Source organism: Chionomys nivalis, chromosome 2, assembly GCF_950005125.1.
Source record: "Chionomys nivalis chromosome 2, mChiNiv1.1, whole genome shotgun sequence".
Classification (NCBI taxonomy): domain Eukaryota; kingdom Metazoa; phylum Chordata; class Mammalia; order Rodentia; family Cricetidae; genus Chionomys; species Chionomys nivalis.
The window spans coordinates 82,656,337-82,673,894 of record NC_080087.1 but is presented as its reverse complement, the minus strand read 5'-3'; the positions used below and the strand labels follow the sequence as shown (position 1 = coordinate 82,673,894).

At 49.5% G+C, this 17,558-nt stretch overlaps 1 protein-coding gene across 1 annotated transcript; it reads right to left on the bottom strand.

Moving 5' to 3' along the window:
- Window positions 1-9,029: 9,029 nt before the first annotated feature.
- Window positions 9,030-15,917, bottom strand: Rinl (Ras and Rab interactor like). Its single transcript, XM_057763144.1, has 11 exons — window positions 15,848-15,917; window positions 15,585-15,744; window positions 13,806-13,908; window positions 12,317-12,389; window positions 12,148-12,212; window positions 11,503-11,652; window positions 10,958-11,416; window positions 10,163-10,456; window positions 9,912-10,043; window positions 9,608-9,771; window positions 9,030-9,522 (listed from the first exon to the last, which is right to left on the bottom strand). Exons 1-11 carry the CDS (start codon window positions 15,901-15,903, stop codon window positions 9,478-9,480), a joined length of 1,701 nt encoding a protein of 566 aa, XP_057619127.1. The 5' UTR covers window positions 15,904-15,917; the 3' UTR covers window positions 9,030-9,477.
- Between the last annotated feature and the right edge of the window lie 1,641 nt (window positions 15,918-17,558).

Below are 17,558 nucleotides of genomic sequence, written 5' to 3'. Positions count from 1 at the left end.
CCCAGCGGAGATAGAAACAGCTTGGGCTATACAACTAAAGCACACAGATATGCACGCAGGGCCTCTGACTCTCGCAGCTCTAGTAAATCCCTACCCGAATCTGCTGATTCTCTGCCTGCCGAGATCAGTAGAGGGCTGTCTCCGGATCCCCAGGGACTGGAGTTACCGACCTTTGTGAGCGGACACGTGGTTGCCGGGAATTGAACCCTGGGTCCTGTGGAAGAGCAACTTCGTGCTCTTAAACGCCTGAGCCAACTCTCCAACCATATTCTTTTTCACCTAAGGGCCTCTGACTTCATCTCAGCCCAGTAAGCCTCCACACAGTTTAATCAGGGCCCATGCCCAATCCATGAGAGAAACGGAGCATGGACAACAACCGTCCTGTCCCAAACTCCCTTTTTTTATTCCCAAGGTTATAGCCAAAGAAAGAAGTGTTGAAAGTGTGCCACCAGGTGGGAACTAGAACACGGCTGCAAGGCCACCCGGAGCGCCACGGGTACCCCCTCATACTGGAACTACCCTGGGGTAGAAAGGGTTGTGAAAAGACCCTGCTTGCTGTTGGCCAGCTACATTGGCTAATCCGCGCTAGTGGTGCAGGGACAAAGCAAGCTAAGCTAACGAGGTCACTGCTTGTAGTCCAACCTCTAAACCCTCCCTCCTAGCCAGTTCCGTGGCGCTGCCACCACACTTGCCTGTCAGTTCTTAGGAAACTGAGTACAAGATCAGTTCCTAATGGATTGGGACAAACTTGGGCTGCATGAGATCCTATCTTCTTTTGGGGTTTTTTTTTTGGGGGGGGGGGTTCGAGACAGGGTTTCTCTGTGGTTTTGGAGCCTGTCCTGGAACTACTCTGTAGACCAGGCTGGTCTCGAACTCGCAGAGTTCTGCCTGCCTCTGCCTCCCGAGTGCTGGGATTAAAGGCGTGCGCCACCACCGCCCGGCTCAGTCAGTGCTCTTTTTTGTTTGATTGTTGTTTTGTTTTGTTATTTCAAGACAGGATCCCACTATATACCTCTGACTGTCATGGAACTCACTATGTAGACCAGGCTGGCCTGGAACTCACAGAGATTTCCCTGCCTCTGCCTCCCGAGTGCTGGCCTTCAAGGCGTTCATCACTATGTCCAACTTCCCTGGTTATTTCCAATTGGGTAAAACACCCAATTGGTCTGTAGGCCGGGACTTCTTGTGATTCCTTTTTACCCCCAATTTTCCTTCTTTTTCTTTTCTTTTTTTTTTTTTAAGATTTATTTATTTATTATGTATACAACATTCTGCTTCCATGTATACCCACACACCAGAAGAGGGCACCAGATCTCATTACAGATGGTTGTGAGCCATCATGTGGTTGCTGGGAATTGAACTCACGATCTCTGGAAGAGCAGTCAGTGCTCTTAACCACTGAGCCATCTCTCCAGCCCTTCCTTTTTTTCTTATTTTACATTTTTATTTATTTATTCATTATGTGCTGTGTGTATATGTAGCTGCGTGGTTTGTGTGCAACACATTAGTGGAGCTGCTTTCAGAATCCAGAAGGTGTTGAATCCCGGGAACTAGTTCTAGGTGGTTGTGACAGGTCTTATGGATAGCCCTGGCTGGACCTCACCTGGTGTCAATCCTGACCTTGCCTCCTCCAGTGCTGAAATTACAGGTACTAGCTACTGTGCTTGGTGTTCCCTAGAAAACTTTTCTTTCTCTAGGTAATTGTGCCCATGACAAGCATGGTGGTGCACACCTTAATCCCAGCATTCAGGATGCAGAGGCAGGCTAATCTCTGTCCAAAGCCCCTGTCTATAGAATGAATTCCAAGTTGACCAGGGAGATAGAGAACCTGTCTCAGAAAACCAAAAAAGAAAGAAAGGAGGTTGCAGCCACAGCATGTTTAGAAACTTTATTGTTGCCGGGCGGTGGTGGCGCACGCCTTTAATCCCAGCACTTGGGAGGCAGAGGCAGGCGGATCTCTGTGAGTTCGAGACCAGCCTGGTCTACAAGAGCTAGTTCCAGGACAGGCTCAAAAACCACAGAGAAACCCTGTCTCGAAAACCCCCCCCCCAAAAAAAGAAACTTTATTGTTGCCAACTTTATTTTCCCCAACCCCACATTCTGTTATGCAACCCCAATATGGGGCTCAAACCCACAGTTGAAGCAGCTTTGCCCTATGTAGGCCACAGCCTTCCCAGCACAGCTAGGCTGAAAGTATTACAGTTCCCTGCTCACCTGCTATGACGTTAATATTGTCAACTTGACCAGATCTAGAATCTTCAGGAGATAAACTCTGGCATGTCGTAAGTGATTATGTTCATCCCAAAGACGGGAGGAGAAAGATCATGGCCAAACTAATTAAAGCAAGTAATTAATTAAAGCAAACTTTTTTTTTAATATTTATTTATTATGTACACAATATTCTGTCTGTGTGTATGTCTGCAGGCCAGAAGAGGGCACCAGACCTCATTACAGATGGTTGTGAGCCACCATGTGGTTGCTGGGAATTGAACTCAGGACCTTTGGAAGAGCAGGCAATGCTCTTAACCACTGAGCCATCTCTCCAGCCCTAAAGCAAACTTTTTATTCCTGGATACTGAATGCCTTCCCCTAAGGTGGGGTTTGAAAGGTCAGTCTTGAATATAAGAAAGACAAGGCTTTTATAGCTCAGGGGTTGGGGGTTTGGGGCTTTGGTGAACAAAATAGATTGAGTTAAAGGAGCAGAACACCCTAACAAGTTAGTCCTACCAACATCCTGAAACAAAGACATGGTTGCAAGGTGAGCACAACAAGGTAGTCATAACAACAGGTAGTCTTAGGTGGTCATATAACCTTTTGAAACAAAAGTACGGTTGCAAGATGGTTATCAACAACTTTTGAAACACAAGCATGATTGCTATTCCTGGAACAGGCAGTCCAGACCATTTGTAGTTAAGGTTACAGGTGGGGCATAGTCCAATCCTTGAGAAACAGAGGTTTAATCATAAACAGGAATGAACCTGGTTCGTCTTTACTGTAAGATGGCTTTTAAGCCTAAAATGGAGGCAGGCTGGTTCTGCAGTTACCTAGGTCAGGTTAGCCTCTGGATGTGCCTGGAAGGGATCTCCCAAATGACGTTAATTAAGGTGGGAAGTACCACTTTAATTTTTGGTGGCACCATTCCATGGACAGGGGTCTCAGACTTCATCAGAAGGAGAAAGCTGCTGAACACAAGTCGTCATGGCTCTGCTTCCTGATTGGTGATGCAAGGGGACTGGTCAGCCTTCTGCCCCTGCTGCCAGGCCTTCCCCTCAAACTGTGCGCAGAAGAAACCCTTCCCCCTTTAAATTACCTTCTGTAAAGGCATTTGGTCACGGCAATGACAAAAGTAACTAACACACCAAACATTTATTTCCTTCCAAGTGGAGCCGTTTGTTAACTTCTGACCCCATCCAGAACCTGGGCTCTTTGGGGGCTGGATAAGTTTAGTCATGCGTTGTGGAAGGACACTGTGCTCGGCAGTAGACGGCACATAACCCCATGACCCCCTAAGATTATATAGCCTGAAATATCTTGTTGAAGCAGATATGTTGAGAAAGCATCCGATCAGCATATGAGCATACCTGAAAGACATTTCCACTGGTCAAATCTCCAACCACCAGGGGATTCAAACTAAATCATGAAAAAGAGACGGCTGCGGTGGTGTGTACCTATATATAATTCCAGCACTGAGGAGGCGGAGAAGGTAGGAGAATCTTGAGTCCCAGGTAACCCCGGGCTACATAGTAAGACTGGTCTTTAAAATAAATAAACGCTGGGGACATGGATCAGCAATTGAGAGCACCGGCTGCTCCATTCCTAGGACCCACAAGCATCTGTAACTCCAGTTCCAGAGAATCCAACACCTTCTTATGGCCTCTGTGGGCACCAGACACACAAATGGTACACAGACATGCATGCAAACAAAACAGCCATCCACCTAAAGTAATTTTTTATCTAAAAGTGTAAATATAAATCTACATATGCGTATGAATGTGTGCATGTATGCGGGAGGCACGGAGCAGTACTAGGGTAACCTATACTGCTTACAATAGCAAACACACATTGTTGCTTCAAAGGGAGAGGTTTTCCTTTTCAGCCCAGAAAACTGGGGACAGATGTGGTGAACAGCCTGGTGACCCATGCGCTATCTGACCTGTGTGGCTGAGACCACACCCAATCCTACCCCTAGACCCTTATCATAAACTCGTCAATCTGTGGAACCCATCTTTATGATGTCACATGTAGCCAGTAGGCTGACCCCATCTTTATGGAAGATGTCACATGTACTTTACAAAGGGTTTCAATGTGGTCACATCTTAAGCTTTTTTATGCACACAGGATTGAGTTATTGTCATCAGGAACGATTTCACAAAAATGTGCTGTGCCTAAATTTGCCTGAAAAAAGTGACTTGGGGTCAGACTTTCTAAGCTTGAACCAACACTGCCTGGCTCCTTAGTCATGCAGAACTGAGCTCCTTTCTACTCTGCTGGCTGATGTCCCCTACTAGTTCCTATCGTGCAGTCCTTGTTCTCTGGCTGGCGGAAGCTGTGGAAGCTGAGGTTTACCTCAGGGAAGAGGGTCACTGGGGGCCAGCCTCTGAAAGTCAGACTTTGCCCTCGGTTCCTATGTTCTGCCTGTTCCATGGCCCATGGCGTGTGAACAGCCTCCACTACACACTTGGACCTCCTCCCAGTCTTCTGGCCAGGATGGGGTGCACCATCCTGCAATCCTGAGCCCAGATCCACCTTCCCGTCTTTAAGCTATACCTGTTGGATATTTTGGCTGCCGTGGTGCAGAAATGGTGAGCACAGGCTAAACGTCAGGAGTCCTGTCTGTTCTCTTTTCCTTTCTGATGCTGCAATAAAACACTGCAGTAAAGCAAGTAAGCGGAAAGGGGTCATCCCGCCAGGTCATAGTCTCCGCGGCAGCCAGGGCGGGAGCTCAGGCCGGAAGGGTGGAAGAGCAGTGCAGCTGGCTCCTTCCGGCTCCTGCTTAGCTAGCTTGCTTTTCGTTCTGTCCTTCTTTTTCTTTCTTTTTTATTATTTATTTATGTTTTGTTTTGTTTTATGTTTTAGAGAAAGGGTTTTTCTGTGTAGCCATGGCTGTCCTGGAACTCATTCTGTAGACCAGGCTGGCCTCGAACTCACAGAGATCCTCTTGCCTCTGCCTCTCAGGTGCTGGGATAAAAGGCGTGCGCCACCACTGCCTTATTTAGCTAGCTTTCTTATATAACCCTGAACCTCCAGCCTAGGGAATGGTGCCCTCTTGACAAGATAACTCCCGTAGTCATGCCCACAGACTGACCTGATCTGGGCAATTTCTCAGTTGAGACTACACCTTCTCAGGGGTCTCTTGGCCCTGTGAATTGACAGCTAAAGCTATCCAGTACACTACCACCACCTCCCAGCCTTGTTAAGTTTGCTAAGCAACTGATGGGACTCAAATCAAGCCCTAGGGACGGAATCCTGTATCTTCCACTCTGTGTGTGGTATATTTGACTACTGGTGTGTGTGTGTGTGTGTGTGTCTGTGTTTTCCTGGTGATTGAATCTAGTACAAGGTACTTGCTGTGGACAATTGCTGGGCCACGCCCCCAGGAAGTTCAGCTGTTTGGAAGCTCTCCAAGTTCAGTCCTTTTGAGGTTTCATGAAGGCTGCACAGGCAGGATTGTTAGCAGATTGGGTGGGGGAAGCACGAAAAACCTGTTGGTTCAGTTTCTTCCGGGTTGCCTTGCAGCATTCCTTCCTACAGGGCAAGAGACAGGACAGCAGGGATGCAAGGTCTTGTTGAAGCACTGGGTTAAGTCCCCCCAGTGAGAATTTACTCCAAACACTTGGGGAATAAGGAAAAAAAAAATCTCTTTAATAGTCTCAATCCAGCCAGGCAGTGGTTGGTGCACACCTTTAATCTCAGCACTCAGGAGGCAGAGGTAGGCAGATCTCTGTGAGTTCGAGGCCAGCCTGGTCTACAAAAACTAGTTTCAGGACAGGCTCCAAAGCTACAGTGAAACCTATTGGACTAGAAGTCCAAACACCAGGGAGGAGTTGCTCCAGACACCACTTCACATAAGCACAATTGATGCGAAAGCAAGAGGATTTTTATTCTGTCATGACAGGCCCTTCAGGTTCGGGATATGAAGGACAACCGATAGCTGTTACAGTCCATCTTTTAAAGAAAAAAGCCACAGACACAAGGGGGGGACCTGTAGGTTGTTTTCCAACTTATTGGATTGGCTTATTCAAAGGGTTACTAGCAGTGATTGGTCTATTCCAGGGCAGGAGAATAGCTGCGTGATCAGGTAGATAAGGGGAGCATCTCTGGGCCTTCCTGACCTTGTTCCAGTGACTAAATCAATACTTCAGGAACTGAGTCAACACCTGTGGGTTGTCTTTGCCTCAATTCCCAGAATGGAGTTATGTTTGAAGATTATTCACAAGGACACAGAGGGATGAGCAGTCCAGCATGTGTGTGTGTGTGGGGGGGGCGACTGTCCCGTTTCCAAGAGAGAGTGAGTGTAAGGTTTTAGAAAAATGTCTTAGGGTTGAGGGGGCTTACAAATGCATTTAGAGTCTTTCAAACCTTGTCTCAAAAAAAAACAAAACAAAAAACAAAAAAGTCCCAAACCAGTCCCAAACAGACGTTAGTAATGGATTACACAGGATTTAGGTCTTAACATCCCATATAATACACTGTTATCTGTACATCCCTTAAGGGTCCAACCCCAAGTTACGCCCAGCAATTAAACAGAGACAAGAGACTATAAACCTGACCATTTTCAGCAATTGAGAGATTTACATAGCAAAGTTATGGTCACAATTCCTTTTGAAATATACTTGTACGGTTCCTTGTGCGTTGGTGTTACCCGGGGTACTGCCTGGCAGAATTACCTCGTCCCGATAAGAGAACCAGGACTTAATGGCACACTAGAACTCAAAGGTGGCTGCTGTCCCTTTGAACTGCCAGGTAGAGGCATGGTCTTTGATATGGGAATAGAGCCGAACAAGCAGCAATTTTAGTGGACAAATTTCAACAGAAACAGTCTGAGCAAGGCTAAACTGCAATTATGTTGAAGGTCCAACATTTTCCCTGCAGTTTGACAAGTCAGGCTAGTCCACTATCTTATCATATTAGAGACAGCACAGCTGTGAGTCCGACCTTGTGCAACCTAGAATTTCCTAAGCAAGTTTATTGGTGAATCCTTGTAATGTCAATTTATTACTCTCAGTTTCTATAGTACCATTGTGACCTACTACTCCAGGAAGTAAGTCAGGGTCACGATTCAGGAATGGTGGACAAAAGCATAAACACACATTTTGTTTTGTTTTATTGAGTTAGGGTTTTACTATGTAACTCCAAACTGGCTCTCTGCCTCAGCCTTTCAGGGTCTGGGATTACAGGTTTGCACACCTTGTCCATTCTTGTTTTTGTTTTTCAAGACAGGGTTTCTCTGTGTAGCCCTGGCTGTCCTGCACTGTAGACCAGGCTGGTCTCAAACTCACTGAGACCCGTCTGCCTCTGCCTCCCAAGTGCTGGGATTAAAGGTGTGTGCTACCACCACCTGGCACCATTTCTGTTCATAGTGTGTTGTCTCTGTCTCTCTCCGGTATATGTCTGTGTGCACGTGTGTGTAGTGTAGGTCTCTGTCTCTCTCCGGTATATGTCTGTGTGCACGTGTGTGTAGTGTAGGTCTCTGTCCCTCTCCAGTATATGTCTATGTGCACGTGTGTGTAGTGTAGGTTGACACTGGAATGCTCTTCAGTAGCTTCTCTACGTTATTTTATTTATACCTCTGTGTGTTTATGGGCATTTGCCTGCTGACCTAATGTGTGGGCGCAGGTGTGAAGGTAAGAGGACCAGGAGTTGATTCTCTTCTGCTACTATGTGGGCTCTCTGGGCTTTACACTCAAGCCAGGTGTGGCAGCAGATACCTTTACCCACTTTTTTTTTTTTTTGCCAGCACCATATTTAATTATTTTATGTAAGAGTGTTTTGCTTGCATGTATAAATGTGCACCGCATGTGTGCCTGGTGCCCATGAGGTCAGAAGAGGGCATTGGACGCCCTGGAACTGGACTTACAGAGGTTGTCCAGTCGGTGTTGGGAATTGAACCTGGGTCTGCAAGAATAGCGGAATGCTCTTAACTACTGCCCATCTCTCTAGCGTCCATATTGTCTTTCATTATTATTTTTATTTTATGTGCATTGATGATTTGTCTGCATGTGTGTCTGTGTGAGGGTGTTGGAGCCCTGGAACTGGAGATACAGATGGTTGGGAGCTGCCATGTGGATGCTGGAAATTGACCCTGGTCCTCTGAAAGGGCAGCCCATGCTCTTAACAACCGAGCCACCTCCCCAGTCCCCCACACTGTGTTTTAAGGCAGGGTCTCTCACTGAACCTGAAGCTTGCAGTTTTGGCTAGGGGCCAGGCCAGTGACAGCCCCCACCCCCAACATCTGTCTGTCTCTACCCAGATGTTACGGACACCTGTTGCTACACCAAGGACCTGAACTCAAGTCCTCATGCCTGCAAACAAGCTCTTTATCCACCTCCCCAGTCTAGTTCAGTTTTGGAGACATGGTCTTACTATGTAGACCAGGCTAGCTTAGAACTTTGGGGAATCCTCCTGCTTCAGCTTTCTTTCTTTTTTTTTTCCTTCGAGACAGGGTTTCTCTGTGGTTTTGGAGCCTGTCCTGGAACTAGCTCTTGTAGACCAGACTGGTCTCGAACTCACAGAGATCTGCCTGCCTCTGCCTCCCAAGTGCTGGGATTAGAGGCGTGCGCCACCACCGCCCGGCTTGCTTCAGCTTTCTAAATGCTGCAGTGGATGATAGGTCACAGAGATTAGGGCAGCCATGTTTTCAGGGCAGATGGGAAGCCTATCCCATTGTTTCCTGAAGTCTATGTTCCAGCGCCACTGTCCTGAATACCTACTATGTTGCAATGCCACTGTGTCCTCACAATCTTGTGCTCAAGTAATTCATTCTCCCACCCCATTCTCCAGAGTAGCTGGGGGTACAGGCCCATGGCATCCCCACACCTCTCCACACTTCTCCAGAAGAATCCAGAATAAGCTCCCACCTCAGGTCCAGACATGCCGTCCTTTCTGTAAAGCTCTCTTGACCAGGTGAAGTGCCATAGTCACAGACAGGATCCACACGTGGATACCTTTGGGAGACTGTGCTTTTATTCTGCCTGCCCCAAAGATGGTCAGGCGAGGGGTTGTAGTTTTAGTACTGTTTGGGGATTTGTATTTGCTGGGGAGACTCTCAATGAGGCGACATGGGGGCAGACCAGGAGGGGAGGGAGGAGTGCTGTGGATTTTAGGGAAGGGCTGATATTAACTGGGAACAGCCAGTGCAAAAGGCACATCCCCTTTCCTGCCCCACCCTCCGCGCTGCCCCAGATGCCTCCAGCATCTCTCTTAGCAGGGAAGTGGGCCAAAAGGCCCAGAGTTGACTGGGGTTGGAGGACCCAACCATCATTGGTCCCCTATGGCCCATGGCTCCTCAAAGGGCAGGCCAGCCTGTGGGAGAGATAGGATGCTGTGTCAGAGGGGCAACAGATCCCACCCTCCCTTCGACCTGGATCCCACACAGGTGGTCCGTTACCTGGGCTGTGGGCTGGGCTTGCTGGTGCAGTGTCCGCCTCCGGTGCCACTGGCGCAGGGAGGCTCGGGCCTCGGAACTGAGATCCTGGGGTGCACGGCCAGCGTCGGGCTGGTAGTGAGCAATGTGATAGAGAGCCCCAAACCACGTAGTAAGATAATAGCCAGCTGGGGAAGAGAAGGGGAGATTATCATGGCTCTCTGGGCTCCTCCCTACTGCCTGTCACCCCTTCTGAGGCACAGGAAGCTGGGGCTCGCCGAGGGTGCCCCCTTCTTAGTATCTGGACACCCTGAAGGTGGGAGCTCACCTTCTCCCCGCAGTTCCTCTGGATCCAAGAGCTCCATAAGAAACTCCACATCCAGCTGCGTCTCCCCTATATGTGGACTCCAGATCAGCTCCTCGGTCAGGGCTGGCAAAAAGGCGTCGGCCCCTAGGGGCTCTAAGGAAGACCAAGGACAGGTCGTGAGTGTTTGCAGGGGTACATACACACACTTTGCTTCAGTTCCCCAGGCCTGGGTACCCACCATTAAACCACTCTAAGGTTCAGAGGTTCTTTACCTTGATTCTCGCCACCAGCCAGGCCCGCGTAGACGTCATTGCACACCGCCAGCAGCAGTGCCACCTTGCGGCGCGGGGCGCATGCGGCGTGCAGATGCGCGAGGCGCGCGTGGATCTGGCTCCGCAAGGCTGGGACAGGGCTCTGTCCCTCGGGCCCCGCCCCTGCCCTCAAGGCTGTTTGGCGCCGGCGCAGTAGCCGCAGTTCCTGGGCTCTGAGAGTTCGGAGTTTGGTCCACAGGGCCGGCTTCAGGGGCTCCAGAACCGCCCGACACAGGGCTACTTCCACAGCGGGGCCTGCGGGGCGTGTGGCAATGTGAGGACAGTGCCGTCGTAGTGACCCACTCTGATCCCTAGTCACCCTGTCTCCTGCTCCAGGACACTTACAAGTGTAGACAGGGGTAGGAGCGTGGGGGGTGTAAACGCTCCAAAGATGGGAGAATCTAACGGGCAATGCACGTGTTGGGTGGAGCTACGATGCAGTAGCTATAAGAAGTAAGACTTGGGGCTGGAGAGATGGCTCAGTGGTTAAGAGCATTGCCTGCTCTTCCAAAGGTCCTGAGTTCAATTCCCAGCAACCACATGGTGGCTCACAACCATCTGTAAAGAGGTCTGGTGCCCTCTTCTGGACTTCAGGCATACACACAGGCAGAATATTGTATACATAATAAATAAATATTAAAAAAAAAAAAAGAAGTAAGACTTGCCCATGTGAAGTGAGAGGTTGGATGTGAATACATACTGAACCGAATCATGGCCTCCCCAAACCTTGGGAAGTTTCCCTCTAATTCTCATTACCAAGATCCTTGTCCCCAGGGACCCTAGGTTCCCTGTTCCCAAAGACAGCTCTGACGTCGGGATCCTTTGCCAGGTAATTCTGGAGATCAGTGAGGAGCTGGCGCACATCCTGAAGCAGCTCCGTGGCCGGATCCCCAGGCCTGTAAGGATTTCCAGAATTTGATGTGAGGCGTGCCCGAAGGTATCGGTACTGCTTGGCTACATAGCTGCTCCGGGCCCTGGCCAGAGCGCTGATGTGGGCAGTGAGCAGGTCCTCGCGACCTTCCTCTTCATCTTTACAGCTCACTTCCTCCTTCTCTTCCACCACACTGTCTAGAGCAGGCCTGGGCGAGTGTACATCTGCTCCAGGAAGGGACACTTCGGGTTCCAGGTGATGAACGTCTGGTCCAGCATGATGCACTTCCGGTTTCGGTGGCTCTTCCACCCATGAGACGCGATGTGGGGTGGGCTTCCTAGGGGCTGGATGTGAGAAGCGGGTCGGGTCTCTTACATCACTGGCACTCATTCCCCCATCCCTCAGGGTACGCGGGCCCTGCCCAGCTAACCTAGACTGTATTTCTGGTCAGTCTCTGGCTCTGTCTGCTGTGGAGTCTGCTCTGCGCCCCAGCCTCCATGCGTCTTCAGGTAGAGCTGGTTCACTACAGACAGCACCCTCCCCGAGGTGCTGACCTGGATGCAGCCAAGTCGCAGAGGATCTGAGGACCAGCAGAAAAGACAAGGTGTTCCAGGTTTGTAGGGGGCAGCCAGGAGGCTTCAGCCCCAACCTTCCTCGTTCAGGACCCAGAATTCAGTCCCAGCTCCCAGGGCCTCCAGCCCAGGACCCAGGAGTGGTCTCATCCCCTACTGCCACAGCTGCTGCTGCAGCTGCATTCTCCTCCTCCTCCGCTGCCCTCTTCCCCTTCCTGTTTGTTTCTTTGAGACAGGGTTTCTCTGCAGCTTGGGGGCCTGTCCTGGAACTCGCTCCAGACCAGGGTGGCCTCAGACTTCACGGTGCCTCTGCCTCCCAAGTGCTGGGATTAAAGGCGTGTATCACCCCTACCGGGTCCACCAGTTTCTTTTCATACTTACCCCAAGTCCAGCTTCACTTTCTCTCAAACCCAGTTATCTGGTCCTAATTTATATCCAGTCTCTCTGGATCTAAGAGACCAGCAAGCTGACATCCCCTCCCTCCCGGGAGCAGCATGCCTCACCTGAGTCCTTGTCCCCAGGCCCTACAGCTGGAGTGGGCAAGAGCAGTGTCCTTGGCAAAACATCCCTGAGGATAAAAAAAAAAAAAAAAAAAAAAAAAAAAAAAACCTCAGTATGGATGGGGTATCCCAGGGAAGGGTCCCCACTGCCTCTGTGCCAGGGGACCTGTACCTGCTGGCTGACAGGAAGGCCAAGAGATGGGGACAGTCTGGCATGCAGAGGTTGGAGGACTCCAGGGACACACCTGGTAAGGGAATGGAAAAGAAAAGTCATGGAGTAACTAGACCACCTTCACTCTGCCTCTCTGGCCCAGGCTCCTCCCACCCCACTCCCACCCCCTACCTCTTGGTAGGGGATCTCTCTATTCCTATTCTCCTCTCTCAGAGAAGAGAGGTTTCCATCTCTGAGAGGCGACATCATTTCCTCTCTTGATGTTTGCATCCCAGTTCTGATACCAAATAGAAGTCATCAAAAATGTCTTCAGTATTTTCCGTTTTGTTAGCAGGGTCTCACTGTAGCCTTGGTTGGCTACTCACTAGATAGACCAGGATTTCCTCAAAACCTGTAAGCAATCTTTCTGCTTGAGGTTATAGTCCTGAGTCGTCATGCCTGGCTTACATTTCTTTGGTTCTTGTTCTGTTTGAGACGGGGTCTTGCTACAGAGCCCAAGGTAGCTTTGACTTTTATATGTAGCCCAGGCTAGACTTCAACTCTTTTTTTTTTTTTTTTAGATTTTACTTTCTATTTTAAAATTCATTTAAATGTGTGGGTGTTTTGCATGCACATGTACTACACGCATGCAGTGCCCACAGAAGCCAGCAGAGGGCACTGGATGCCCTGGGATTGGAGTTACAGGGGGGTTTGAGACATCAGACATGAGTGCTGGGACTCCAGCTGAAGGGCAGCCGGTCCTCTTAACCATGATGCCATCTCTCTAGTCCCAGACCTTGCATTCTTTTTTTTCTTTTCTTTTTTTTTTTTTTTTTTTTTTTTTTTTTTTTTTTTTTGGTTTTTCGAGCCAGGGTTTCTCTGTGGCTTTGGAGCCTGTCCTGGAACTACTCTGTAGACCAGGCTGGTCTTGAACTCACAGAGATCCTCCTGCCTCTGCCTCCTGAGTGCTGGGATTAAAGGCGTGCGCCACCATCGCCCAGCAGACCTTGCATTCTTGATACCTCTTTATGGAAGCTCTCAAGGCTGAAGACTAAGTCAGCCAAACAATGAAGGAAGGTCACTCAAGCAGGAAGACCAAGAGCAACACACTGCTGCTGGGTTAGCAGGGGCAGAGAAGAGAGCCCCATGTCTGAGCAGTAGCAAAGGCCAGAAGTAAGGGCAAGCTGAGGCACACGGCACTGTGGCTCGCAGGGACCACCTATCTTTGTATTCGAGGATGTTACTAAGTCTCTCCAGGGGTTGGGGAAGGGATAAACAACATGCAATCTATGTGTGAGAAAATCTGTTTACTGTGCTCAACATAGATTGTAAGGAAAGGGTAGGCACCGGAGAGGAGGCTACCCCGATGGTCTTGGCAAGAAGTGATGGGCCAGCTCAGCCTAAGCGATGGATGCAGATGGTATGCAGAGAGTCAAGAGATATTGGGGATCAAAGCTGACAGCTCTTGATCCATTTGCAGTGGACTGGAAACCCAGGACAGGGACCTCACCTCCAGACAGCTTGTGAATTTGATAGGTGTTGACGTCTCCTGATGAAGGTCCTGTCTTCAGCATCAGGACCTGCCTAGGATCGTGTCCTATGACCAGGAAACTCTAGAGAGGAGGGACAAGGGCAAGAATCAGTGTGACACAGGTATGTGCAGATATTTATTTTCTTTTTTCTTTTTTTTGGGGGGGGGTTCAAGACAGGGTTTCGCTGTAGCTATCAAGCCTGTCCTGGAACTAGTTCTTTTTTTTTAAAATATTTATTTATTTATTTATTTATTTATGTATGTATGTATGTATGTATGTATGTATGTATGTATACAATATTCTGTCTGTGTGTATGCCTGCAGGCCAGAAGAGGGCACCAGACCTCATTACAGATGGTTGTGAGCCACCACGTGGTTGCTGGGAATTGAACTCAGGACCTCCGGAAAAGCAGCCAGTGTTCTTAACCTCTGAGCCATCTCTCCAGCCCCGGAACTAGCTCTTTTTTTTTTTTTTTTTTTTTTTTTTTTGGTTTTTCGAGACAGGGTTTCTCTGTGGCTTTGGAGCCTGTCCTGGAACTAGCTCTGTAGACCAGGCTGGTCTCGAACTCACAGAGATCCGCCTGCCTCTGCCTCCCAAGTGCTGGGATTAAAGGCTGGAACTAGCTCTTGTAGACCAGCTTGGCCTCGAACTCACAGGGATCCGCCTGCCTCTGCCTCCCAAGTGCTGGGATTAAAGGCAGGCGTGCGCCACCACCGCCCAGCTGCAGAAGTTCCTTTTTGTCTGCTTGGTGACATGCCCACAGGTAGAGAACCACTGCCTGTTTTAGGGCAACCCTCTCTCTACTTCTAGTTCCTGAGGATGGGGCCCTAGTGGGTGGGTCCAGGACTAGAACTAGCCAATAGGATGGGTTACTGTCTGACCAGTTTGGTTCATGGATAGGCAAAGGCCTAAGCCTCACTAATAAACATCTGTCACAGGACTTTTCCTGGAGAGCTCTGATTTCTGTTGTTTGTTTGTGGACTTTACCTCTCTCTCTCTCTATCTGACAGTCATTTTTACCATTATAAGAGGGGTAACTGTGGTCTGTCAAACCCTGCTAGATGTCCTCTTCAAATGTATCCTATATTCCCTGAAGATTTGTTTGTTTGTTTATATTTTGACAAGGTTTCAATGTTGCCCAGGCTGGCTTTGAACTCACTAATAGCCAAAACTGGCTTTGAACTCCTGATCCTCTTGCAACAGACTTCTTACTGATGACAGGCATGTACGACCATGCACACCCCTGTGAAATGTCTTGTTCAAGGCGTCAGTACGCTGAGTTATAGGAAATAATGATTGACATCTGAGCTTGGAGGCAGGGGGTGGTGGGTTCAAGGATAATCTGGTTACGTAGTGACAGAGAAGTCTCAGCGCTGGCTTGGCTACTCTAGAACTCCCAGGTGATCTTTTTTTTTTTTTTTTAAGATTATAGAACAAGACAGGAGATTAAAATCAGTTGGTAGAGTATCTGCCTTGAATGCATGAAATGTTGGGTTGAATCCCCACTGCATATGCTGGGTGTGATCACTCACACACACACATTATCTTAGTTCAGGGGATGGGAAGTGAAGAGGATCAGTAATTCAAGGTCAGCTAGTGCTGTACAGTGAGTTGGGGAACAGCCTGGGCTACATAAACCTTTGCCCAAAACAAATTCCTAGGTTTTGGGTTAGCCCAGTTTGCAATGTGCTGGTCACCCACCTGATGCAAGTTTACACAGGTAAGGTCAGAAGTGATCCCCAGCAGTGAGTACTCACCCCCAGTGGCCACAGCTCCAGAAAAGCCTTGGCATGCTGAGCATCCAACTCTGGGACCTGCCACACCCTCTGTGTCCTCTGCAGTCGAAGAAGTGGCTCTGGGGTACTGAGGACCCCTAGTGGGCTCTTGCCAGGTCCATCTGTTAGTGGCCAAGCCAGCCTGGGATGTACAAGTTCCAGGAGGTCAAGGGTCATAGTAGAAGTTGGCCATTGGTGTGGGGTCCAAGAGGCAGGGATAGAGCTGGGAGTGGGGGTAGCCTCACCTGTGCCCCTCAGTAGGGGTTGCAGACACCATGTCCTCTGGCTGGGCAATCCTCATGCTGCCAGGCACCAGTGAGCCATGCTCTGGCCTCTGGCATGGAGGAAGACAAGACTCAAGGCTGCTCCAGCTAGAGCAAGGGCAATATTTTAATTTTATTATATCTGCCTCAGAGATCTGGCCTGATCAAAATGGACCTCAGATGTCCCCAACTATGCCAAGAGACATTCTTTTCCTGTTTGTTGTTTTGTTTTTCAAGACAGAATTTCTCTGTGTAACAATCCTGGCTGTTCTAGAGCTATCTCTGTAGACCAGGCTGGCCTCAGATTCACAGAGGTCCATTTGCCTCTGGCTCCCTAGTACTGGGATTAGAGGCATGCGCCATCATTGACTGGCCCAACCTTAATTTTTCTTTCTTTTTTTTGAGACAGTTCCTTGTGTAGCCCAGGCTTGTCTCATACTTGCTGTGTATTTTAGTAACTAAGAGGCTAGCCTATTACTCTTCTTTCTTTTAATTAGATTTTTTTTTTTTTGATTTTTCGAGACAGGGTTTCTCTGTAGCTTTGGAGTCTGTCCTGGAACTAGCTCTTGTAGACCAAGCTGGCCTCGAACTTACAGAGATCCGCCTGCCTCTGCCTCCTGAGTGCTGGGATTAAAGGTGTGCGCCACCACCGCCCAGCTAATTAGATTTAAAAAAAAAATAACAATCCAAATTCCCACTCCCTCCTCTCCTTCCATTCCCTCCACACACCCTCCCACCCCACCCCCTCCAGTCCTAAGAGAGGGTAAGGCACTCAGTTGGTGGAAGGTCCAAGGCCCTCTTCACCACATCCATAGTCTCTTACTCTTGACCATCCCACCTCCACTTCCCATGTTCCGGATCACAGGCATGTGCCGACCTGCCCACACTATACCCTGACTTCTTCACCGAGAAGGAAACCCTATAAAGGGTTCTCAGCTCAGCGTTAGCCCCTCTAGATATTCCCCCACAGCAGTCTCAGGAGTAGGGAATGTGTCTTTCCATCATCTCTCCATGTGCCCCAGCCCCCATCTTCCCGTCTGAAATATTTAGCCAAGGCCAGCTTAGGTGACTGCTGGGAGGGCTGAGAAGCGCCCTTTTCTGGAGGCTCCATTCTGTCAGGGTGTTGTATGCAGGCCCCATAATCAGCAGCTATCTAAATCAATTAGCTGCTGACTGCGGGCCCCAAGTGTCATGGGGGCAGGTGTCAGGCACACCTCAGGGATAAGCAAGGAAGGGGGGCCGGGTGCTCCTCCCCTCCAGGACCCTTGGGACGAGACCCAGACATGGGTGGTGCTGGAAAGGGTTGGATGGAGGCAGCTGTGGTACAAAGCCAGATGCTGGGTCCCTAGGGGCCCTACCTGTTCCGAGGGGAGCCTGAGCAGCAGGAAGTGAAAGTGTTCTCTAGAGAGGAAGCCGGCATGCAGGGGAAGAGGCGGGGCTGGGGGCATCTGAAATCGCCTTCCTCTCCCTTTCTGGGGATCAGCCTTAAGGGCTCCCCTTTTGGAGTGGACCTCTGGCAGGTTAAGAGCCAGGGTGAAGTCACCAGGCCGCCCTCTCCAGGGGCATCCTCTTGGCCCCACCCACTATCACTCCTAAGATCCAGGAGCCAGAGATGGTCAGTTGGAGGGTCCATCCCTTCCCCTCCCCCCAGCTGTCACAGGTACCCACAAAAAGAAGCAGAGACCACACAGCT

Coding starts and splice junctions, on each gene's coding strand:
- Rinl (XM_057763144.1), bottom strand. CDS start 15,903: ATGAGGATTGCCCAGCCAGAGGACATGGTGTCTGCAACCCCTACTGAG. Junction 10,044..10,162: donor GGCTGGTGGCGAGAATCAAG/GTAAAGAACCTC, acceptor GGTCTTCCTTAG/AGCCCCTAGGGGCCGACGCC. Junction 9,523..9,607: donor AAGCCCAGCCCACAGCCCAG/GTAACGGACCAC, acceptor TCTCTCCCACAG/GCTGGCCTGCCCTTTGAGGA.